This window comes from Brachyistius frenatus, unplaced genomic scaffold (genome assembly GCF_029030835.1).
Source record: "Brachyistius frenatus isolate BFR_SWC_R1_liver_20210118 unplaced genomic scaffold, ASM2903083v1 Contig_38, whole genome shotgun sequence".
Lineage (NCBI taxonomy): Eukaryota > Metazoa > Chordata > Actinopteri > Embiotocidae > Brachyistius > Brachyistius frenatus.
In genome coordinates, this window is record NW_027210637.1 from 3,372,194 (window position 1) to 3,397,294 (window position 25,101).

Consider the following 25,101-nt stretch of genomic DNA (forward strand, 5'->3'; position numbering starts at 1 on the left):
AAATCAATTTTTTTTTTTTATCAGTTGTAGGAATTTTTATGGAAGTGTTTCGGTTTTGTTTGTTACAGATTAAATAACTTTCAGGGAAAAGTGAATGAGTTACAGTGCAGACATTTTCAACTCTTCACACATTGACAGTCAAACAATTAAGTGATTTTACTTTTTCCACCATGAAAATCAACACTGAATTCTGTCCTGTTAGGGTTCAACGATGTTCTCATTTCTAAAGAGTTATTTATAGATATTGCTTTTGAAAGTTGTTTTTTTACGGAAGTCAAGTTTAGGTCACGTGAAAGTAGTTCTTCTTTGTTGGAACTTATTTTGTCCAGAAAAGCGTGACAGATGTTTGTCACAGTACATCCAGTGCCGACCTCCAGTACACAGAGTGAGATGAGACACTGGATGTAAGCTGTAAGCCTGGCAGTGCCATCCTGACACCAACACAGCTGCCAGCCGAGTCTCATGACCTCCATCTGTACTGAGACCAACACATCTCCTCTGTCTGCACCTGTGGACTCACTCAAACAAACAAACAAACAAACAAACAAACATACAAACAAACCCTGTTCTTGTTATTTCCAAGCACACCTGTGGACACCATTCAGTCTTTTCTCTTTTTCACACACATCCCGTGCCTGCAAATATGCACCAAGCTAAAGGACTCTGGCCTTTCATACAGTGCTGCTCATATCCCTTTTCGAAGCTTGCTTACATCCAAAACAACGTCTGTCGTTTCAGTCGTGCCTGATTAAAACACCCTGGAATCTCAGTTCACATAGTCACACACACACACACACACACACACACACACACAATAGTGTAACATAATCATCTACCACATGGCGACAGAGGCGTTCACTGCATGGAGAATCTGGGAATCCAGGGCTTAGCAGAAATATGCCTTGTTTTTATATTAGTGTTTTTTTTCCCCCTACACAAAGCACATTAAAGGAGCCTGCAATTACCAGTAAATTATTGAAAGCGTGGATAGCGACCTGTAAATACCAGTCGGAAATTATTGTAGCTGTGGGAGGTATAAAATAATTCACTGTAGACTGTAGAAATTCCTTTGAAAATGTTTTGTCTGTGTTAACAATAGTGTCAGCAGGTCATGTTGCAACAAACATTGAGAACCTCCTGCTTCTTCCCAGGCCTGTTTTTTTTTCTTTATCCTCATAGCACCTCAATGACACTGACTTTCTCGCCTTCGTCCTGAATTCCTGCATCATGTTAAAACACACACAGAATATCATGTTATATTATCCTGTCAGATGCAGGTAGACAGATTCACACTTTCCTTCCCAATGCTCTGGATCCAGATAGTTTTTTTTCCTGACATACCATACACTGCATGAGCTGTTTGTGAAGTTTCCACAGAGTGTATGCAGCTACTCGCCGCTGGTCATCACATGCACCTCATACCCCGGGCAGACCTTCATCTCTTGTTCTATTATCTCTTTGTTGTTGTTCTCAGTGTTCTCTCTGTTGTCTGTGCATATCACATTCTGTGTTTATCCCTCCCTCGCTCAGTTTGTCATTTTCTTTTTTCTCTTTTCTCTCTCCCTCTAGCCCAGCAATAATTCCTGTGTTGATATTTGAAGTTAACATTTCCCCAGCTTTCAAAAGACTGCAGTGTTACGGTTGACCACGCCATGAAAAATAATACCGAGGACGCACTAACAGCAAGCGCCAGGCGATCATTAATACTCCCTTAAAGCATTGTTTTCAGTGGGAAGATCAGCATGTTGATTTAATTTAATGAGTTGCTTAGCTGGGGGAGGGGACCAGGGAAACGGTAATTAGTTGTCATGCTAATTGGGCTTGTGTAATAACTCCCACACAAGACTCAGTGGTGTGTGAAGCACAGTGGGGCTGGCCTGCCTGCCTGCCTGCCCGCCTGCCCACTCACTCATTACACACACACACACACACACACACACACACACACACACACACACACACACACACACACACACACACACACACACACACACACACACACACACACACACATTTTCTTGCGCATTAAGATACACACAGGCACACATGCATGCCCACACAGATAAATATGAGCAACTAATGCTCACTTTCAGAATGGTTCAAAGAAAATGCAGAGGGACTGTCAGGCCTAAGACTCAGCGACTAAGCGGAATTAATGATGTAAAAATCTTGATCCCAATTATTCACAGAGAGAAAGCAAGCTGAAGACGAAAGGGATAGGGGTTCAGGACTTTCGATCCAATTAGCTAATAAAGCATGGTAAGTTGGGAAAAAAGGGAAAGATATCAAATATAGTGTGACAAAAAGGCTTAAAGATTCAGTAATCAGAGCAGAAGAGGTGACTACATAGCTTAAGTATATATCATCCTTTCAGTTCCATTAATCAACATATGAAGAGCTGATTTCCAAAATGTTACTAGTCTGTTTCACAGTTGTTGTATGAGTGTGTAAACTGCAGAGAGTATACATGTATGCATCAGTGTTGTGTGTATATATCAATCCTTAAGTGCTCTGGTGGTGCCTTTGATGTCTGTCCACCATGTTGTTAATCACCCCTGCCAGTGGGGTCCGTGACTCCCCAAGGAACTATTTTTAAGCCCTGGGGTCACTGACCTCCACGAAGGGTCACTCTCACTATCAGGGGAGGTCCAGCCCGGCTTTGTTTTAACATGATCTGCATTCTTTTTCTATCTCTGTCTCCCATTTTCTCCTCAGTGTCAGGGTTGTTTTCAGTCTCCTCTATCCCTTAAATGTATGCCTCCTCTTAGCTCCACCTTTTAGCGTTAACAGCGCACCGTTGGAAATACAAATTGGTTACCTTTCACAACCATATTATTTCATAAATATCAATTTTGCCTGACGAACTCCATATAATTATTTCACTTTGATCAGTTTGATACTTATTATTCTTATGTGATCAGTGTTAAAGAGAGATTCTCAGCTCAACCCTCGTCTCTAATGAGTGGGTTTAGACAAGATACCTGGTTTTGTGATAATCTTGCTGAGTCATCTCCAGTGGAAAATTACATACTGGGAAAACCTACCGCCTTGACGGATGTTTATCTGAGTGTTTAAAATGTCTTAGCTTGTGGGAGTATTTAAGGGGTTAATTAAAAGACACGGGTGGGAGTTCAGTTGATTCTTTGTAGATAAAATATCTGCAATGCCTTCATGTCTGTATTGATAGCTCAGAGACACATTGTGATCTTCCCTGATCCTCTGTTTGCAAATGGAAGTCGGGGTGAACACTTCCTCTTGGCCCATCCTAAATTATTCCACCTTTTCCCGCCTGGTTCCAGATTTAGTTCCAAGTAAATTATTGCATATGTAGAGCACTAGACAAGAATATGGGTCATTCTCATTAGGAAAGGCAACATTTGGACATGTTGATGGTTGGACAAGCAGCCCCACTAGACTATTGGCTCTAATTGGTGAAAACAGGATTTTAAAAACAGCTTTATATTCAGGAAACAGATACACTGATCATGACCCCATGCTGATACGGCTTCAGCATGTCAAATATAAATTCTTCCTGTCTCTGTCCACTCCTGAGGTTTTCCTGCATCTTCTAAAACCTGATGACACCATTCACACAGGAATCCACCAGGATCAGCATATAAGAAGACGATGAAACTGTTAATAATAAATAAAAATGAAAGCTCGTAGAAGACATGAAAGAAGACAAATGAAAGATGGTAAACGTGTGATTTAAAAAAAAATATATATATATAACTCTTGACACCATTTGGAATGCAGTCAAAGTCCTGAAGCTTTCAAGACAATCTTCAAAGTAAACCTACGTGAGCATTTCATATTCATGACATCATCCTTGTCATGAAGGAACCTCCTGTATTTTTAAAGCTATGAATTAAGTGCCCCCATTCCACTTTTACAATAAATTTATAGACAGTGAATTGGTTGCAGTTTGTCTGTTGCACGTTTTGTCCTCCTTTCTGACCAAATCTTGACGTTAAATCTTACGCCCAAAAATATGTAAAAGGGAAGATTTTAACATGTAATAAATGTGTAATTAGCATCTGGTGAAGTAACAAGAGAGTTTTATTTCCTCTGTAACATCTGGCAACGTGACACCTTGATAAGTGGTTGGTGTGAAAAGACAGAAAGCTGGCAGCTATACATACAGACTCACACCAGCAGTGTTTGATGAGTGTGTACTGAGTCAACAGGCTTCGTCCTCTCCTCACTTACAGTTTGACCCCTCTGTTTGAGGCGCTCCAGGTGGGGGTCACACTGACTCATATTTGGGTAAATGGCAGTTTGGCATAAGTGTTTGTGTGTATAGAATGGTGTGTGTGTGTGTGTGTGTGTGTGTGTGTGTGTGTGTGTGTGTGTGTGTGTGTGTGTGTGTGTGTGTGTGTGTGTGTGTGTGTGTGTGTGTGTGTGTGTGTGTGTGTGTGTGTGTGTGTGTGTGTGTGTGTGAGGGATGACTTCCAACACTTTCCTCTATCTGGGAACAAGAGGCAGATCAGGGTGGCGCCTTCAAATCACTGCTACAGATCACAACTAGGTCACCGTTCTGTAAAAACAGCAGAGAACTGATGGTCAATCAAACAATGTAATGGCAGTATGGACACACACACACACACACACACACACACACACACACACACACACACACACACACACACACACACACACACACACACACACACACACACACACACACACACACACACACACTCGCAGTCCTATCCCTTGCTGCTGCTGCCACTCCTCGGTTACAGATGCGAGGTGGGCAGTGCAAACCCCCCCCCCCCCCACTGTCAACTTTCCAGCCAACAAAACTGCTCTTGTTTAAATGTGTTTTCTGTCTGTGTTCTGTGTGTTTAGATTGCAAGCACGATACTGTTGAGCAGCTGCCACTCATCCAAGACCTGTAAAAGTCATTCGTCACCTACACAGACTTTGAACCAGGATATTGTATATAAAGGAATCAGCAGAGCCAGCGAAGGAGGAGTCACTTGGATAATATAATATAATTGGTTTTCTGGTCAGTGGAAAACTGCAAATTCCAAAATCCATTTCTTGCCATGCAAGCAGCATTGGCTCTGTCAGGTATCCTACCACTTTGGTGTACACTGAAATACCTTCATGCATTAACTTTATATTGCACAGACCTTTAGCACGGATCTGACGGAGTCTGCTGACTGCCAGACTTTTTCTCATAAAGTTGACGCTTGTGTTTTTTATGAAATATCTCGACAAGTATTGAAGTGATTGCTGTTTGGGAAGAAACATTCATGGTCTCCAGAGGATGCATTATAAATAGCCCGATGTCATCACCTTTTATCTCCTGCATTATGTATTGATGAAACACAAGCTAATTTAATTCCCGTCAGCCTCAGCTATATTTTGTGCTCCATGCAAATTAGCACATGTTAGCATGCAAACACTAAAAACGGAGCTGTTTAGCCGGTATAATGTTTACTTGTCAACTTGTTAGCATGCTGATGTGAGCATTTAGATCAAAGTGCCACTGTGCTTACATACGGTGTTAGAGGGCTTCTGTCATGGCTGCAGACCTCACTGCTTTAGAGCCTTGTTTCGATAATGAATACCTTTATATAAATATACTGATAAAATGAGATTGTACACACATTGATTGATCATTTGTAGATTTTTTTTTTTGCCAAGGATGCAGATACCTTAGTAAAATGTATGGGAGCCTTTTGCACCATACATAATTGACAGTATGCCTCCTAGCACATATTTGTTAGCACTACAAGGGAAACTGTAGCCCGGCGGATTATTATGTAGCTGATCGCCTTTTACATGGTTACTGAAAGGAATGTGGGGTTAACAGTTGTTTTTTTTCCTCTGGGCTGCTCTCTTTACTTTGATTGTTTTAAAAAGCATGTTCTGGCTGCATGTGATGTTGTCGACTGTTGTGGTAAACAGCAGGTAAAGCTGCATTTGAAAATCGCAGCGAAGGGAGCTGAGTGAGGAACGGTCAAATGTTCAGTCTTCCTCTCTGTCTCTTCCTCCGTCTTCTGGTCCTTCTGGCTTCTGTCACAAGACCTGGCAGCTGTGGCTGCTCTGAGAAAATGTGCTGCTGACAACAACAGAGACAGTTTCAGGACTTGTTCATAACAATAGAGAAGCCTGCTGGCGGAACATCACAAACGGCTGATCAGACACGATAGCTGGGCAATTTCATGCTTGTACATAACGTACTTCTTTTTATTCTGCTTGTATTCAAATGACATCTGCAGCAATGATTTTGATTAAAGTTTTATGTTTTTTGTGTCATTGTCTGTCACCCTTGTACATTTTGTACAAGTTGCTGCAGGCATAGGGCACCGTAACATTTTTCCCATGCGCTTTTTTGTTTTTCAGACAATTGTGTGGAGAATGTGCTTTGTTCACAGTCCCTATTCAATACAGGCTGGAGAGATGTATTAGTGGAAAACATGTCTGCATGAGATAAAACATGAACTATAAAACTAAAATTTGACAATATAAGATTTTAGCAAAACTATAAATTCTCCATTCAAAATATTCACAGAAGGCAACAGGTCACTGCAAAGTTACCAGTGAGTACAGCAGATAATTGAAACTTCCCAGTTATGTTCAGGTGGTAAAGAAAAAGTTTCTTGAAGCCAAATTATAATAGATTACTCAAACAAACACGTGATGTAAATAACTGCTTACATGAAAAACAAACCCGTTGTATTTTACTATTAAGGATTAATCAACTGTGTGAGTTAATTCCTGAAAATTGTGCTCTTAATACAGGACAAGTGTTTTTCCTCTGCTGTCATGTGTTGTTGGGAGGAGTGTATGGGGGAGAAAGAAAGAGAGAGGTGAAGGGAGGGGGAGGCGGAGGCGCAGTGTTTGGAGGATTGGCTCTGTGTTCCGGGCGTTCTCTCACTCGAAGTTTTTTGTAATGTAAAGACGCTTGTGTGTGCTCGCCGCACTACTTTAGACACTTTTCTGTCACCCATAAAGGGATTCCACTGACTTTTTGGAAACTTTTGGCCCACTTCGAAGACTCCCCCCCCCCCCCCCACCCCCTCCCCGGCGTGGGCTTTGGTTTGCGCCCGACCACGATCCGTGCTGTCCGGACTGTGGCGCAGGGAACACCCCACTTTGGAGTTTTCAGACGAATGACCAGTTTTGGGTCCTCACAATTCAAGACCGCCTTTCTTTCCTTTTGGGGGGGTTATTATTTGAATGCAACGCACGTTTTGTTTTGGGAGTTTCTTTAACATGTCTGGACACGATTTACGTACTAAGCTTCGAACTGTGCCAGGCAATGTTGGAGCTTTTCGCCGGTGCGTCCAGGGCAACTTTGTGTAGGATCAGCCTTGGCACCGATAACTTCTTTACTGCTGGTGATCAGGTCGTTACCTGTGGGCTTGAATTCAAGCCTAGCACCGTACTGGTCTGAGTGTAGACACATTTCCTAACACTATGGACGGGGATCAGGAGACCGGTGCGTCTTCCGAAGAGCCCCGGGCAGACAGCGCTGCTGCAGCGCCCGACAGCTTCTCCCAACTGTGGACTGACGTTATGGGGATGCTGGTAAGTTTTTGTGGGAGAGGGGGTGACACGATCATTGACTGACGACTAACTCCGATTTTTCACCCTCGTCCTCCATGTTGACACTGATTTGCAGATTGAGTGATAGGGAACAACTACATGCAAATCAAAACAACACTTGGCAGCGCGTCTGTGTAGGCCCGAGTTTAAAAATCCACCAGCTCTCCACTTCGAGTCTTGTATTCCGGTGGTTCAGCTGTAGGCTGCTCGTGATATGTTCATACAGTTGAGTCGGACCTCAGTGTAAACAGGAGTCGATTGAAAGTGGTAGGTTATGCTCTGAAAAATTAACCCGTTTTACTCTGTGTGTGTGTGTGTGTGTGTGTGTGTGTGTGTGTGTGTGTGTGTGTGTGCTTGTGTGCGCTTCCATGCGCTCTGTGGCTGTTGGGCATTTGGTGTAATTCCTTGCAATATATTTTGTTTTCCTTTGATGCAGGCCAGTGAAGCCTCACTGCAAGGCCAGAAACTCGGAATATAATTATTCTCCAAGTGCATGCTTTTGTGGCTGCCTTCAATTGAGGATATGGGTACTTTTTATATTGTAAACTTGATGATAACACCATCAAACATAAAACTATAAATGCTGAGGGATACTTTGGTCTAGATCCCAAGCAAATGTGGCAGTACATTAACTGTAACTTTTAACTAATTGTCATATTAATAAGTTAAGGGTGATTCCCCAGCTCCCTTTGATCATAATGACTTTTGAGTGCCTTGTTTTCTTTGTGAACTGCATTATTTCAGTCAGATTTAGTGCACTTTCCATATTTGTGCCTGTTTACATGTTTAAGTGATTCTTAGAGGTGCTTGATGTTGTATCAACACAGATTCTTGTGACACTGCTGTGCTAAGCTGCAAACGCAATCTTAATTTTAACAGGCTACATGGTATCTTATTGATCTGCTGACCAAATGTTGCAGTCACTTTCAGTCTGTGAAGACAGAGGTGTTAATTTGGTTAAGTCTGGCACTGAAGTGTGTGTGTGTGTGTGTGTGTGTGTGTGTGTGTGTGTGTGTGTGTGTGCTGCCTTGTGACACTCGGTAGGAGACTTGGCTCCCAGCCAGCAATTTATCCAGCTTTACTGCTCTGGAGGCAATTGTCTGAGGCTGTGCTCATCTTTGTTGTCTTTCCCCCCTTGAACTGAAACACACAAACATATACAGCAACATGTCTTTTTGAATTCTTTTATTCTCAACAATCACTATGTTGTGATCAATCGCCTTTAAATGCTTTCACAGGTTGATAATATACATAAAGGAAGGGTATTATAGTAAATATGAAGGTCATAATGAATGAAATGTCCATATATTGTGGATGTCCAAGATTTGTTTTGTTGACATTGCCATTCTTCAGGCATTTACAAACAGCAACATTAATTTTAAGTAGCTAATCACCATGCCAATAAACATCCTGAAGCACTGTCTGAAGTTATTCCAAAATCCTGAGCTAACTTTCCTGTTGTCTTGGCGCATACTCACATTATTTCAAAATCAGTGACCTCAAAAATGGTTGGAATCTAGTTCCTTCTATTGTATCACTTTACGAGTTTACATGTTGAGTATTGGGCTGGCATAAATCCCTGCGACCATCTTATTATCCTACCAAATACCAGAAACATTAGAAGTTCAAGTACAGAACTTGATGGACCTTCTTGGCTGCTGAGAGCCAGTGTCTTCATCAGGTTCAGCAGGTACATTTTTCATACTACAACTAGTTTAACAAGCATGACAATGCATCATTTTCTGTTCATTACTTTCCTTGAAAGTGAATGAATGTCTGGTGATCATTTGCATGCGGGCATAATTTGTAAAGTAAATATTGTTAAATTTACCTTTATTTCTTTGCTTGTGATTTTGTTTCAAGATCAGACTATTTAGAATAGTGCATGATTTTGTCTTAAATAGTGTAAGTGGCACTTAAAAGCTGCTAACACTGAAATCTTAACTTACTTGCCCTTTATAGTGAACTTTATTTTCACAATTTACGCAGGCTCCTATCTTTAAACACATTGTCAGATTCAGAGCACAATGAACACCATATCTGGTATCGCAAAATAATGGAAACGCTACAAATAACCATTGCACTTTCAATGGCTTTTGTTTTCCTCGGAAGCCTGAATGGGAATGCCCTTTACATTTGTGTTTGCCCCGGGCCTGTTGACCCATCTTAACTCACTGTTACAAATGTGTTTGGTCTTGGCTCCCCACACACGAGAGCAGGCCTACATACTTTGACAGATAGATATCCAACTTGATAAAGATCTGCTCGACATGCTTACTATACTCTGTCTTCCACTGATTACTGTGTCTCAGCACACATACCAAATTTTAGAACTACTTTTAATATGCAAGTGACAGCACTGATATGTATTAAAATAGCCCACAGAAAAGAGTTTGTCTACATAATGCAATCTATATTTGCCCTTCAAAGTCAGTTTTCATCATGTTTTGACTGTTAATCAAAGGCTAATTCAGTCTGCAATATTTTCTTGGGGGCCCCCTCTCTCTGAGGTTAACCATACACACTAACGTGTAGAGGAATGTGTTTAATAAGAATACCTAAGAAAGCCAGTCATTTATTTGCGGTTGAAAGCGAGGAACTAGCCCTTGAACTAATTAAAAGTCAAAGGCAGTTTAGGATTGTATGGCGCAGAAGCTGTAACTGTTCTAAGTGGTTGGATGTACAGATGCCTGCAAGTCCCACCCCACTTCTGGAAGCATTCCTTAGATCTGAACTTTGTTTATTAAATGTTAATTGACCCAAAACTGACCGACTTTAAACAGAGATTTTTGTCTCAGCATAACCTATAAGACGTTAGGATCGCTGAGTTAATCTAGATTCCAGTTCCTCTCCATTGCGTCCATATTTGGCAAAATGTTCTTCGAGTGTGTGGGATTCAGTTTTAATAACTACCATATTTCCCAATGAAGTGTAGAGGAGCGATGCGGCAGATTTTCAGACATGCCTTTTCATAGACCTAGCTTCAAATTGTGCCCTCTCTGTCAAGAAGATTTCATCACTATCTTGGACAGCTGACAGTCACTAATACACTAAGTCCCTCTTTGCTCCTCTCCAGGAACTTTCCCTGTTTTTGCTTGTAAGGTCATCTAGAGCCGAGGCTGTGTGGAATTATTTTACTTGCCTGCAGGGAATCCTTCTCTTTTTGAAGGCGGTTTTGTGGAGTTTTACACGGCGTGGGTGGGAGCTTGTCTATTTGAAAAGCACTGATTATGTAGGAGACAGTGCTTCATCGCTAAATCCAAAGAAGTAGTGTTGCTCTTGAGACATGATTATTGATATTGTCTGGGAAACATATTGTTAGATGATGTGACCCCCATGTGCTTCCTCCCACATAACATTTTGTACATAGTGGCGCATATGCTTGAGGATTTGTCTGGCAAACTATATGTACTTCATGTCTTCGCCGATAATATTCCAACACAGTCTATAACAGCCTGATCTTGTCTATTGTTGCCTGGCCTAAGTCTGCTAACTTCTCCTTTGCTCCCCCTCCCCTCCTCTCATTATTGAGGTCACAGATCTGGCAGAGCACTGTTCTGCTCAAGCCACGGATATCCTGAGGAAGCTCTCTGAAAAGAGTGAGCTGTGGCCCCTGGCCTTACCCTCCTCAACAGCTGTCCACTGTTGGCTCCTAAGGCCAAACATCAAAGCTTTTAGTCAGACATCTACTGACCTTGTGCTTTGTGGAAATCTCCAACATATTTTCAGAGCTGCTGTAGTTGGGTGATGCAACATGGCACAGCACTGTTTGCATCTACCTGCCTTGTGTTGGGTTTAAGGTGTGTGTTAATGATTCAAGCCAAATCTGGACAACTCTCGTGGTTCCCTTCTTAACAAAACATCAGTAAAATACAACATGATAAATCAGTTGGTGGCAATTTCAACCTGCCACTCCTGTCTTGAGGTTGCTAGCAATTGAAAGTGAATGTACTACTGATGTTCTAACATAACATCACATCAGATGCATGGCTCTATTGTGAACTGTTGTCATTATTCTTTCCCCTGGAGAGCGGGTAGTCACAAGGCCAACCCTGTAACAATAGTTAATGCCATGTACACTACTATTTCAACCCCTGCGTAACTGAGCCCCAGTATGATGAATGAAGAAATGCGAGCCTAAAAGGTAGAGCAGAGCAAACATGTTTGGCTTTCAGCATTTTGTAATGTCTTTTTCCACAATCAATGATCAAGGACTTTCTCTGAGACACTTTGCAACATGTTGTAAAAAACACGAGATGGGTGTAACTGTATTCGGAGATTAGCTGTGTGAATTAGCAGTGATTCCTGAGCAAGTTGTCATTGCCTTCCATGCTGGTTTTGGAATTTGTAATAACTTTACAAGATATTGTTTTGGTGTAGTACCCTTCAGGTGTTCTGTCTTCAGGAAACTTCAACAGTCGACTGCCCCTTTTAGAATTTCCTTAAAATAATTAAAACAAAAAAAAATTAATATATATTAAATATATTGGCAATGCTTGTATAACTCTAGCAAAATAAAAACTCACACTTAGACAGTGGCACTTTCAGATCAATGTTACTACTCAAGATCACCTTCATAACATAACCAGGTTAAGAAAACACAACTGCACCTCTTCAGTATTCAGTCAACTCTATCATCACAGTTATCTTTCCTCAACTGATGAAATCTACAAGATGTTATAATTCTGTGGCTTCTCAGTGATGTCTGTGTATACTACAATAGCTGACCCAGGTTTGTTTGTCATCGTGACAACCCAAAACCCAGACACTTTGTCAATTATGAGTGGGTCAAAACAGGTAGAATCCATGTTAAATAATCTTTCAGATTATTGTCTGCCATATCATGGCTTCTTAAACTGATAAGGATTATGCATATTTGTAGGTTGTTACAACTAAATACAAAATATACACTACAGGCTCAGTAGCTAACAGAATGGAAGAGTCCTTGGTGCATTTTAACAACTGTTATAAACACTGGAAACACAAGATATAGAGGTTCAACACAGCACTCAACACTTCCTCTTGATTAAAGAGATGCTGCTTTATATTGACTCACTGAACGTCTGTAGAGTCAAACACCTTTGTTGGTAAGAATTCCAGGAATTCCACAGCCAATTGACCAGAGGCTACTGAGCCTTCATGCAGTGTCCATTCTCAGGCTTGCTGCTTTTTGGTAGCATATAGGGTGTATACATTTATATTCCAGTTCTAGAGCTGATTATATACATAACAGATGAGGGTTTAAGTCTATTTTTACATCTCTAATGGTTCTTAATCATCTCCACTGCTCAGTAGCAATGCATCATGTGCAACTCACTTGGTAATGGTTCAGTAGCAATCATATCACACATTACTGGAATAGTGATCTACTGTGGTGCAACACCAGTAATGTGTTTTGATGTTGGAGCAACATGGCAGTTGTGAACACAGTGATGGCTTTAACACTTACCAGACAAGTGTCTTCTACAACAATAACCCATCACACTTTCTCAGAACATTTTCTGTTTAGAGTTGCACAAACTCTTGGAACAGACATGTAACAGTTTTTTTCACTCGGGTCTGACAAGTCTCAGCTGTACACTGGGAGAAGCCAGCCATCTTGATGGAGCTCACAGTGTCTTGGACTTGGACAGAAAATGACACTCTTTTCGCTGTAAATACGCACAAAGTCACTCCCACATTCTTGCCTGGGTGTTGTTTTTTTGTGTGTGTATTGTTGCTATTGTTTGAGGCAAAATGGGGAGTTGGCCTCCCTCACATCCAGGGTGGAGTAGCTGTTACATCACCTTAACCAGCATTAGTCTCAACTGTGTTTTAAACATCCATGATACTGGTTAGCTTCATGTGCTAACACACAGAGACCCATATCAATATAATCTCTTCTGGATGAAGGATTTCTGTTCCCAGGCTCCAGATGTTTTCATCTGCCATCACCCCACAGCTGCCCATATCCCACAAATCATCCCTTGTCCTGGCCTCCACCCCCTCCTCTCTCCCCTAATTTCTAAACATGATTTGAGGTCCTTTGTCAGCTTTTCCACCTTTCACTCCCACGTTGACAGATTCACTCTAAAATGTGGACTAAACACTTGTTCATGTGCAGACACACATGGGAAAACAGTTGGTTCACCTTTCTTAACTCGTCCCCTCGCCTGTTGCGGTTTGCCAAAAGGCATTTTCCCTTTTTACCCTTGCGCTCACGTGCCGCCGTCTTGCAGTTGATACACATAACAGAGCATGTGAAGTGAAGAGTCACTTTACAAGGTGGTGGTGGTGGAGGTGGGGTGTGAGGGTCAGCTGTGCTGTGCTGTGCTGCTCCCCCATGAGCTAATGTCACTGGAGAATTGGAGGAATCCCATCTACGCACGCACACATCAACGTTTGCACATAAGTGGATGCATGCTGTCACAGTGTGCCTTGGAGCCTTACCTGCCTTACAGATGAGGTTTGCATACAATTTTCCCGCTGCTGGTGGATCAGAAAGGGGCAAAACGTATTCAACTAATTTGACTTTTTTGCCACAAATAATCCATCACTGTTTACACTGTTTAGTGGCTCCCAGATAGACCAGCACAATTTTAGCATTTGGTTAGTAAATGTAACATTTTGGAGTTCTGTAATGAGAGTGTTGCTTTCAGTCAGTGAGGAATGAAGGGAAAAGTCTGTGTCTGCTCAGGGAGTGTTCCCACCGGGATTCTCAATCATGTCAAATCCTGTGTCTGGCCAGAATAGGATTTCTCAAGTATGGAAGATGGGAGGATCAATCACAGCCAGCTGAACTGAACTTTCGAGACAGAACACGTCTGTTTGTCAGTGATATTGTGTTCATCACCCAATTAATAACCCGTATTTCATAACTGTGTCCACAGAGCAGAGTTGTTTATGATCGGCTCGCCTCAGTTTGTTTTGGTCCGATGTTTTTGAGATCCCCTGCATGCATGCTAATGTGTGTTTTTCTGACTAGACACCCGTGTCTGAAGAAGGCCCTATGCCCCTGTGTGTGTGTGTGTGTGTGTGTGTGTGTGTGTGTGTGTGTGTGTGTGTGTGTGTGTGTGTGTGTGTGTGTGTGTGTGTGTGTGTGTGTGTGTGTGTGTGTGTGTGTGTGGGTGGGTGGGTGGGTGGGTGTGTGTGGGTGCATGTGTGGTGCTCTTACCCACACTCACAGGGACCCATTCATTTGTGGCCTGGCACCCAGATAGGGAGTCCGGTTGAGAAAGACAGAGACTGAGAGAGACTGTTCGGACCCTGCACAGTGACTCAATGCTAGATGTCTGCCTGGCACAGATTAGATCAACACTGATGAATATTCAAGAATTGGCCGTCACCGCTAGACTGGCCTACATTTTTTACCAAGCCAGTAGATGGGAGTTAGTCTTCTTTGCCACATTGTACAAAAGAGGTTGCTTTACATCCTGCAACAAAAATTACTAAAACATAATGTATGGGCTAAATTTAAGGAACAAATGAATATTTTAGATATTGTTGTTTGGTCTTGTGTAGCATTGCTACTTAACGAATGTCATTAACTATAATCCAGATCTTTCTAACGTCAGTCTCTATTCCAAACCTGAGATGAGGATTTACATAAAAGTAATTTATCCGAGCTAATTTTAAGCCCAAAATAAAACCCGAGTTAGTATTTGCTCCCCTACAAAAGAATGTTATTTTTTGTGAGCTAAGCTCTTTACTGTTTGTAGCACAGCTTCCTCCCACAATCCCAAACATGTCTTCCTCACAAAGGCAGGAACTGTGCTGACCTAAACTATACTGTAGCTGGCTGGAAGCCATTGTTTGGTTTGGAGTTTGGTGAATGTCTGAGGAGGTAAAGGGCATCTCTAATATGAGCCTCGACAAAGATAAAGCCCAAGGAACAAACCACGGCTGGCCAAAGACATTGAATGGGACCTGATAAGAATGAATAAATAGGCCTGATATACAACACTTTTACTGTGGAGTATTTTTTAGTTTTTTTCTGTTTGGATGAAGTATGTCAGCAGATTGGTGAATGGGAACAGCTTATTTCAAATTAAACGCATTTGTTTTCTTAGTTTGCAGAAGTTGAAGCTTAGAAATTAGTGGGACTGTCCAGAAGAACAGTGTACACCTAAAGAAAGTCACGCAAGAATTCAGAAATGTACCCATTTCCTACTAAAGCAACAAAATATTCAGTTTATGATGTTATATTTATCGTCTTTATATCCGTGTGACATCCTCATTTTTGTTTATAAATGTGCATTTGGGTAAAAACGCCTTTTTTCCTTTCAAGTGTTTTATGAAAAATATCAATTCCAAAATAAAATTGTACATAGTGGAGTTCTTGCAATGACGGCATGTTGGTTTTTTTTAGCAGAATTATTAGCTTTCCTTTCCTAGGATGTTGTATTTCCCGAGCTAAACCGTCCTTCTCTTCTGCCCTTCAGGATGGTTCTCTGGGCAACATAGATGATCTTGCCCAGGAGTACTCTGAGTACTACAACACCTGCTTTAGTGACGTCAGTGACCGCATGGAGGAGCTACGCAAACGAAGGGTCTCCCAGGAGCTTGACATGGTAAGTGCATGCTCTCACACACAAAAACCTTCCCTAAAGGAACATGATTTGAACAAAAAAAAAAAAGCTATCACACAGCATTTCTTGCTCTCTCCTCAGTTCGAATGCAATCAAATGCTTTTAGATGATTTTATTTTGTAAACTTTCTCATAATAAACCCTGAAGCCACCTCTTTTAGAGTAGTCTCACAGCTTTACCAGGGTCATTTTCACAATCTTCGGCAACAATCCGACAAGGAAAAACAGCGACAGAAAGAACCTCAACGTGTGCTTATGTGTAAGATTTTCTGCAAAGGCACTTTTTCTTTTCTGGGTGTGAATGCAGTGGTGTTCTGGAGGTCCATGGGGTAGTTTGGGGTGTCCTTTTCACAAGGATGTAGGGTAGTGGGGCACCCCTTTGGTTGCCAAGCTGCAAGCAAATGTATGATGGAATGCTGGCTGCTGGTGCTGCTATAGAGGGCCTAGCTTTGTGCAGCACACAACCCACAGCACACACTTACAAGAACAGGCGTAGAGTCTTATGCAAACTTCATAATTTCTCTATGACTTATTCATAGCGATTATAATTTAATTGAACCTTCAGAAAATGTCATTTGGGCAAATAAATACAAAAAAGAGCCAGTCCACTGTTTTTTCTGAGTGAAGCTTGCTGCTATTCTACAGATTTGATTTTTGAGAAAGTATAATATCCAAAACAAAAATAAATAATGCTGTTAGGTGTAACATTGTAAGGTCCCAATAATTCTTCAGTTCTCCATCCACATATACAGTATTGTTCACATTGGTATTATGTTACCTGAGTTTTCCCTTTTTTTAAGCCCCTCTCTCTGTTCATATATTTTTGTCTGTCATTACTTGTTTCCAATTTAATAGGAGGCCTCTACTGCTTGAAGGCAGCCATGTGGTTTTGGTTGGGTTGACAGGTGTTGCTCAGATGGATAGCTGATTTATTGTGCACTACCTTTTAATGACTTCAGGCATCCTGTTCTCACAGCTTTCAGGAGAGGGATTTGGAGAGCATAAGAGATCATAGCTATGGATATGTATCTGATCATGGGTTGAGTGCTCTCTCTGTGTGGCTACACACTTTGATCTATGTTTTCCCAACGTGTGAGTTTCACAGTAAAAAGTATTACCTTTGGGGATTTTTGTAGTTTGGGAAGGTCTCATCCTGAGGACATAAAACAGGGGAAAAGGAAGCAATCAGGGCAGATTTTGCAGCCAGTGTATGAGAAGCGAGAAAAAGAGCTGACTGGGACCTGAGCCTGAAGCCCAGTGCAGGAGGAGGGTAAGGATGTGAAAAGAGGAAGAAGGGAGGAGGATGTGGGGAATGAAGAGGAGTGGAGAATGTGAGAGCCTGCAGCTGTCCTGCCACTCTGCAAAGTTTGGCAACAAAATACAGGGAGAGGAGAAGGAAAATCCAAGAAGGAAGGAATATAGGTCAGACAACACCTTATTGAGAGCTCTCAAATGTGCAACATCAACCAACACTATGGATTGAACTTTGGATTTTGGTATAGTCTTTTTCTAAACTTAGATTTGGGCCATGTTCAAGTCTAGAGCACTCTTTTCTCAACCCAGTTTTCATGGATACAATGAGTTTAAGACAAGATTTGTCTTCTTAGACCATATTGTTAACAGGCATTGTGAAAGTAATACCCAAGACATGGAAAGAGACAGAATACAAGACTTAGACGTACTGACAAAAAGGGCAGACACCCAGTCGGAAAGAGAGAAGGGACTGACTATTATATCTTGTGAAGTGTGTCCAACAGTGGCTGTGAGCCAACATCATCCAGCCGTCTCCCTTAGGACCAATAGCAGATGGTTAGATAAGGTCACAGTATCCAAGAGCCACGTCAGTGGAGAGACATTTAGCAAGTGGCACTCCTGAAGGACATGGCATTTTAGAAAAGACCTAGAAGGGTACAGGAGGGTGGTAAAGCAATCAGGTTTCCTGAAGACCAACTCCCTCTCTTCGGCCATTTTCTTTATTTTCGTCTATCAGATTTATAGGTTGGTTCTTTTCAAAAAAAATTATTTGGCGACTTATTACATTTCTTTTATTGTAACCCTTTGGGACAAAGGCAGTTACTCAATCCAGATCAGCTCTGGTCAGTTGGCCTGCAACTTTAAGGGGAAAGGTGACTGTCAGTTTGACCAGCATTGGCTTTAAGTTTTCACAGAGAGGCACGAGATAAAATTCCAATACAATCACTTTAGCTTTGACCGTTCTGGTCTTCACACTCAGACTAAAAGAAAAGACAGAAGATAAGATAAAGGCAGTACTGGACAAGGTACTGGACAAGGTGCCATAAGAGATGACCCAAAGGTTAATGTAGTATGTATGTCTGATACACAATCCTCAAACTATAACCGAATGTCTGCCGGCAACACTTTCGGTGATTTGCTTTTGGAAAATTCCTATGAGAAAGCCCCAGTGACTTTAGTTTAGCTGTGGTCAACATGGTAACACCACATAGAAAGAAGAAGCACTCTTTATTTAAGTTTCTGTTCTCCAAAACGTTCTCAGGTTGACTCTCGGACCAGCAAGTGTTTGAATCTTTCTTTGATGGGAACCCTTTTGTTTTTTTTGCCTCTTTTTTTCTTGAAAAATGTAACATCTCTGTTTGTTTTCACTTGCACATCGCATCTGCCAGCTCTTGAGGGGTGCCTCCTTTAACACAATGATGGCTGTCTGTGCTATGGTTAAACATGGTGCCTCTCTCTATTAGTAGCTGATGACGGAAGCTCTTTCTGAGATGACTATCAACGCACCTACTTCCTGCCTGGTCTCCACTCAGTTGTTTCTATGCATCTTCATGTTAGTTTTATGCATTCGACACAAAGGGTTTAGAAAAACATCCCCCTTGCGAATGTGGATATGGATTAGCCCGTCAGCGTAGTTTCCCAGCACTCTTATAGACGAGTTTGGATGGCTCATGCTGGCATGCTCATTTGATGATAAGGCTTACTGATGGAAGTGACAGGAAATACTGATATGGAGCAACATGTTTAACAACATGAATAAAAAGTGTTGACCTTTCACAGGTCAGTGAAAGGTCAGGTCAAATATACGCTTTTAGCCTGAGAATAAGTTACAAAGTAAATCTAGAGTGTTTACTGCCACGTTTATGCATTTGTTGTACCTTCAATGCTTAACCAAAATCACAAACCATTCTTAATTCACCTTATTGGCATACGTGGTTTAGCAGAGAGATATACATTTTAGATACATTCTTGGAGCAGGCCTATGTTTTGTATAATTGCGGTCTATATAATTTGCAAATTTAAGTTTATCATCTTTGTTGTCCAATTCACCATTTTGACAAATTCCAAACACTTTAGATATGACCCAACCATCCATCCATCCATCCATCCATCCATCCATCCATCCATCCATCGTGTGTGGGCTGGAGCCTATCCCAGCTGACTTTAAATGAACTGAGTCATGACCCTGTCCAGAGTGGACCCTGCCTATGCCCAATCTAAAACTGTGTCCTCTTGTATATACAGATGAGTCAGTGTTTACTTGTATATATAATTTAATTCAATTACAGAGATAGTTGGCGTTCATTGTCCTTTTCAGCTCTTATCTTTGGTCATAATAGTTTTTTTAGGACCTTTCCTGTTTGAAGTTAAGCCACTTATTTTTGTATTAAAAGTACTGTTCAGTTTGTCTTTTACTTTCTTTTGTCATCTTTTCTTCAGCACCAAGAGCATTTCACAAGTTCTTTAAATTATGTCTGTAAACAGCTCAGAGTCATGCTGCTCAGTGTCAGTGAGACTACCGAAGGTGAAAACATTCCAAAACATGGACGGAAACGCTGGAGCAGAGATCCCTTAGACAGTCAGGGACTGGTTGTTGGGGTGAATAACTGCGTATAGCCAAGGGAGAGAAACATCAAACGAGACATTAGCATCTCTTCCCAACCGCAGTGGTAGAACAGATGAAGTACATCAAATATAAATCAAGATGGTTCATTTTGGAATTTGTGGTTGTGGGGCAAATCTTTTAACACATTTGTACGTGCTGTAAACCATAATGAAACATTGCAGCAGCATCTGTGGTAATTTTAAAGTTGTGGATAAACAAGGAAGCCTTGAAGATGAAATCCTTTGAGGCTTTGGCTAAACTTAACCAGTTGTTGGTCTTACTGTTGACTTCATAATCGAAACACTTTTGACATCACCTCAGCTGGTGTCAGATTGAACTGCTCACCTCAGGAATTCTCTGTAATTGTTTTCTAGCTGTGTAGCTTGACAGTTGGGGGTCAAGACTCGAGTTCAGACTTGTGTTTTGTTTTGCCATGAGGTGAGGAGCAGTGTGGCTAATGTGTTAATGCCTGTGTGAGGGTCATGCTTCAAAGTGGATCAGTTCAGCTGGGTTAAAACTACAGTGTGGAAGAAAGACAAACGCCGTTGTGGTTTCTGCTGCTTATTTGTCCTCTCTACCTTCAGCTTTTTTTTGCCTAGAAACATACAAAGTCAACACGCTCAAACAGCGGCCTTTGTTGCTGTAAGATTTACTTTCAAAAGATGCTGGCGGAGCTCCCTTGTTGGCATAACCATTGTGGAGAACAAGTGGTATATTTATCATTTTATTTCATGATTTATTTGTCAGTATTAAAATTGTGACTCTTGTCATTGGAATTTGTAATAACTCTGGTATTTGCTTGGAAATACCAAAACAATGATGATCCTCAAGGCTTAGGAATGCTCCACACTGTAAAAGCATGCAGGCCGGCGCTGCCAGTGTGCACACACACATTCACAGTCTCTCAAGCATCCTTGAAAGGAAGAGAATCGATGTATCAGTGAGTGCTGATGGTCCTCTGTTTCTCATAAATACATTTAGGTATGCAGCAGCTCATTGGTGGAAAATCAGACTTGGATTTATGAACATGAATTTCCTGCTTTTGTATAAGAGATTTAAATAGCAATGCATGCTTGTGTGCGAAATCATAAGAGAGTAAATGTACACTTATGTGTAGATCTCCCAATTGAGCTGGTTCTGCAGGCTCTCTCTCTGCCATACTGGTAACACCACTAACGTCTTTTTAGTCTTGCACCCAGCTCTCCAGTTAACGCCCATCCCTCCACATGCGCAGTTGTACCTAGCAGCTACACACTCGCCCACCCAGCTTCACCCAGCCATGCCAGTTTGGCATACCTCCACTGAGCCACCTGGTCTCTCTGGTTTTGCTGCATATCCGCCTACTTTGCCCCTGAGGTTGGCAGGAACTCCACTGTGGCAAGACTGACTTGGTGCGCTTTCATGTTTGGAATAAACTGTTGCTATTAAACACTCATCTGTATTTCTACCCTTTCCCTTTCATTAACAGAATGTAGTCCTGCTGCAGCAAAGCCGAACTTAACTGTAGTTTCTGGGTTAATGATGGAAAATGACGTGAGAATGTGTGTGTGCGTGTTGGGGTTTAGTCATTTCAGATGCCAGTTCCCCTGTCTGCAGACATCGTGATCCTCATTAGTCGGGGCTCTCCCTTCGCTCCCTTTTATTTTAACTCAATTCAGTCACGCTTAAGCAATCAAGAGTCTTGCATTTGCATCGCACTTGCATGCACATACACACAGAGTGCACTGCGCACAAACAACCCCCGTGGACATCTGGAAGGAAAACACATTCGCATGCATATCTGCCAGTTTTGGGTAAGTAGGGCAGTATCTCGAGATGATGCAAACAAGTTCATGTAAAGGATAACGCACCCCCTCCGGGACTGAGTTTTGAGATCTAAGCCTTACACACACATAGAGACCCTTAAAAAAAAATGATTGATTACATATTCTCTTTCAGAAACTGTGTCGGGTACAATGGCATCTTCTTCACCGTTAATTCACGTTTCTTTTAAAACCAATATCTTGGAGAAATGCAGGTTTACCTACGGAAGCTTTTACACAAATGTTCTCGTCACATCCCGGCGCTGTGACGATAGAATCTTGCAGATCTGCAGTGAAAAGTGAACGGGATGTTGGTTTTGTTGGTTTTTCACTGATCTTTTTCCTCTTCTTTTCGCCCTCTTTCACCCTTCTTCCATGTCAGAGATGGCACACACAGACAGAGAATAAAGAGAAGCTGAGGATGAGTAGGAGGAACAGAGAGCTGCTTTGTGTCCTTTAGGAGCTCTATCTGTGGAAGTGGAGGCGAGATGTGTGCATGTGTGTAGGTGCTTCTCAGTGTGGGTTTATATCTGTGGTGGCGTGTATGTGTCTCTGTTAGGGTCTGTGTATGGCTGTGTGTATCCACATGTGGTGTGTTTGGCTAGGAAGTAAGGTGACTGTGTTTTCAAAATCATTTTTATAACCAGTTGGCAGAGTGCCCATAGATACCCACCGGTGGGTGAGACTGGCATGTCTTTCCTGAAAAAGCCATCAAAGAGGATCTGATAGCAAAACCAGTCTGCCGCTACTTTTGTGGAAGTATTTGTGTGTGCACGTGAGCCCACGCCTTGTTCAGAGTACCTCTCCTCCTCAATGTGGGTTTTTCTGAGTACACAATTTACTGCACAATGCAATTGTTTAAACAGCACTACCAAAGATGTGCTTGTCTAAGGGATGGATGTGTTGTTTCTTTGTTTCACAGAAAGTCTGCCTCTGTATGAAAAAGGCAAACAGTCCTTTCCCAGATTTTTCTTTTGTATAGTCTGCAATGTTTGTGAACAGGTTTTTATGACCATAGACAGGTACCTGCTCTCTGACTTATGGGAATCACCATATTCCCCTGGATGGACAAATTGTTTAAAGGCTCTTCCGACATTACTTGATTTACTTCATGAAGAAACTTCCGGACACATGCCTCAGTCTGCTTGATCACACTAACAGACAAATACACAAATGGCTAGTAGGATATAGTCCTAAACTTAATGCTTAAGATAAAGCCAGCCAGACTGTCACGCTAACGTCTTCAGTCTGCCATCAGTTGATTACTGTTGTGATAAATGTAGGGTTCAGGCTAATTTGGGTGCTGTCGGTGACCTCGGCACTTCAAGGTCCTCTGCTCTTTTGACTCGAAGGCTACAGGCTCTTAAAGAGCTCTTAAAAGAGGTTATGTCACTACTGACTAATTCACTTACTTCTGCTTGGAGGTCAGCAGTGTGGAAGGGTTGTAATTGCTTGCCCAGTTAAAGAAGAAAAAAGGTTAAACTAAAGGTCAGACTGATTAGGAAGCATGACAGAATGACGGTAGGAAGCCCCCTGCATTCAGCTTCCTGTGACTGTTATCCTCCAATCCAATATCTGGGTGTGGAGATGGAGTATGATTCACATTTCTCAGAAAAAAATTCATTTCCTATTCCTGATTTCCATTTGGGGGAACTCTGGATTCAATTAGTCTTCTGTTAGTGGCAGTAGCATAAAGTTCTATTAAATGGTTTTCGGAAGCCATTCTCCTCGCAGCCCTAAAGCTCCTTCTGCCGACCCACTTGGCTTATGTCAATTCCGTTATCCACTTATATTGATCTTGCAGTAAGATAACCACTTAAATTGCCACCTTAAGTAACTAGCCGGTAGACTCAAATTTTAACTCTGTCATCTCTGTACAAAATGAGGAAATTCACTCCAACTGCAGCTTTGACTTGAAGCTCAAGACTATTTTCTCCCATTAGAGTTCCAATCAGCCAGCCTGAAACTACATCAGTGAAGATTTTGTCTTAATCTTCATTTTAAAGTTTGTATCAGTCCAAAAGAGAAACAGAACAGGAGTTTGTGTTATTGAGACATCCTTGAAACTTTTGACATCTTGGTTAAATTGCCAGGATTGGCATGAATTGCACATCTACAGAAATAGAAATGTAATATCAGCATCTGAAGCATGACGTTTCCCGTAATTCTTTGCTGGCTGGTAAAGTATTAAAAGTCACATAGAAAGTGTAAGCCGGGACTTTTCTTAGGCTGCACAATACTTTCTCTTCTCATTGGCACCTAATGAATTTCAGCCTTAGAGTGGTGTTGACACTTCCTCAAAGGGACCCAAATATATTTAACACTAAAGATGTCATCACAAAGATCAACTCTAGCCATGATTCTGACTAAACCATCTGGTTGACTAACACCTACTGTCAACTCATTCCTATCCCATGTGTAATTTCCATCACCCCTTAAAACTTTACTGTTTAGTGTTTGATTTAATGTCTCCTGTTGCTCAATGTTTTCTTTAACATTTAGCCTTTAAATATTTTCAGAAGGACTCAAGTAATACTGTTTCAGGTCACAATTTGCATGCTCTTATTTTGTCTCCTTAGGGCAGCTTAGTATAATTGAGGTGAATAATGACAGATTTAGTTATCATTAGTCTACTTCATGTCAGAAAGATTCATAACACATTGAGAATAAAGTCACATATTTCTTCTTGTGCAATGAGCCGGAGTATGACCTTTATCAATGAACATCATTACTGACATGATGTTAACCTCAGATATCAGACCTGTGAATCCCTGGTCTTGTCCACACTTTTGAAAATCTGATCAATAGCAAATAGGCAAATTGCTGACCTAAATTGCTCTCTGTTTTTGTGCTGCTTCAATGCCCACAGTGTGAGACTATGGTAGCACTGGGGGAGTGTGAGTCAAGGGAGTCAGGTCATCTCCTCCTTGACACATCAACAGCCCACCAGCAATGAACTGCAGTCGGCCAACCCCTCAAGGCCGTTCCTTGGTTTGCTGAAAGTTAAAATCACAGTTGCAGACTTGCAAGTCTACTTGCCTGTCGCCTGTAGAAGCATTTCATTAGAGGCACAGCAGTATTTTGTACATGTAGTGAGGTTGAAAATGTTGCCACATTACTCGGATATGTAATATGGCTATGTGGCTGAAGCTTAGCTGTGTTTGGATATCTGTTTTTAATTACCTACTGTACCCATTTTCCTCTGCGTGCTGCCAGTTCAATTAGTCAAAGATGGTATGTTGTATTCTAATAATGTGCAGCTAACCCGCAGGTGTTTTGCCTTCAGTAGAGGGCGGTGCACACTAACGTCA

The 25,101-nt window shown here is 41.6% G+C and overlaps 1 protein-coding gene across 7 annotated transcripts in view; it reads left to right on the plus strand.

Moving 5' to 3' along the window:
* Positions 1-25,101, plus strand: part of sash1a (SAM and SH3 domain containing 1a) — a 162,483-nt gene that overhangs the window by 104,408 nt on the left and 32,974 nt on the right. For 5 of the 7 annotated variants that reach the window (XM_069701826.1, XM_069701819.1, XM_069701822.1 and 2 more), the window contains one exon: positions 15,984-16,112. In XM_069701826.1, coding sequence (XP_069557927.1) covers positions 15,984-16,112 — 129 coding nt within the window. Of the gene's footprint in view, positions 1-6,862; positions 7,546-15,983; positions 16,113-25,101 lie in introns of those variants that run through there. The other 2 variants (XM_069701823.1, XM_069701825.1) reach the window with 2 other exon arrangements.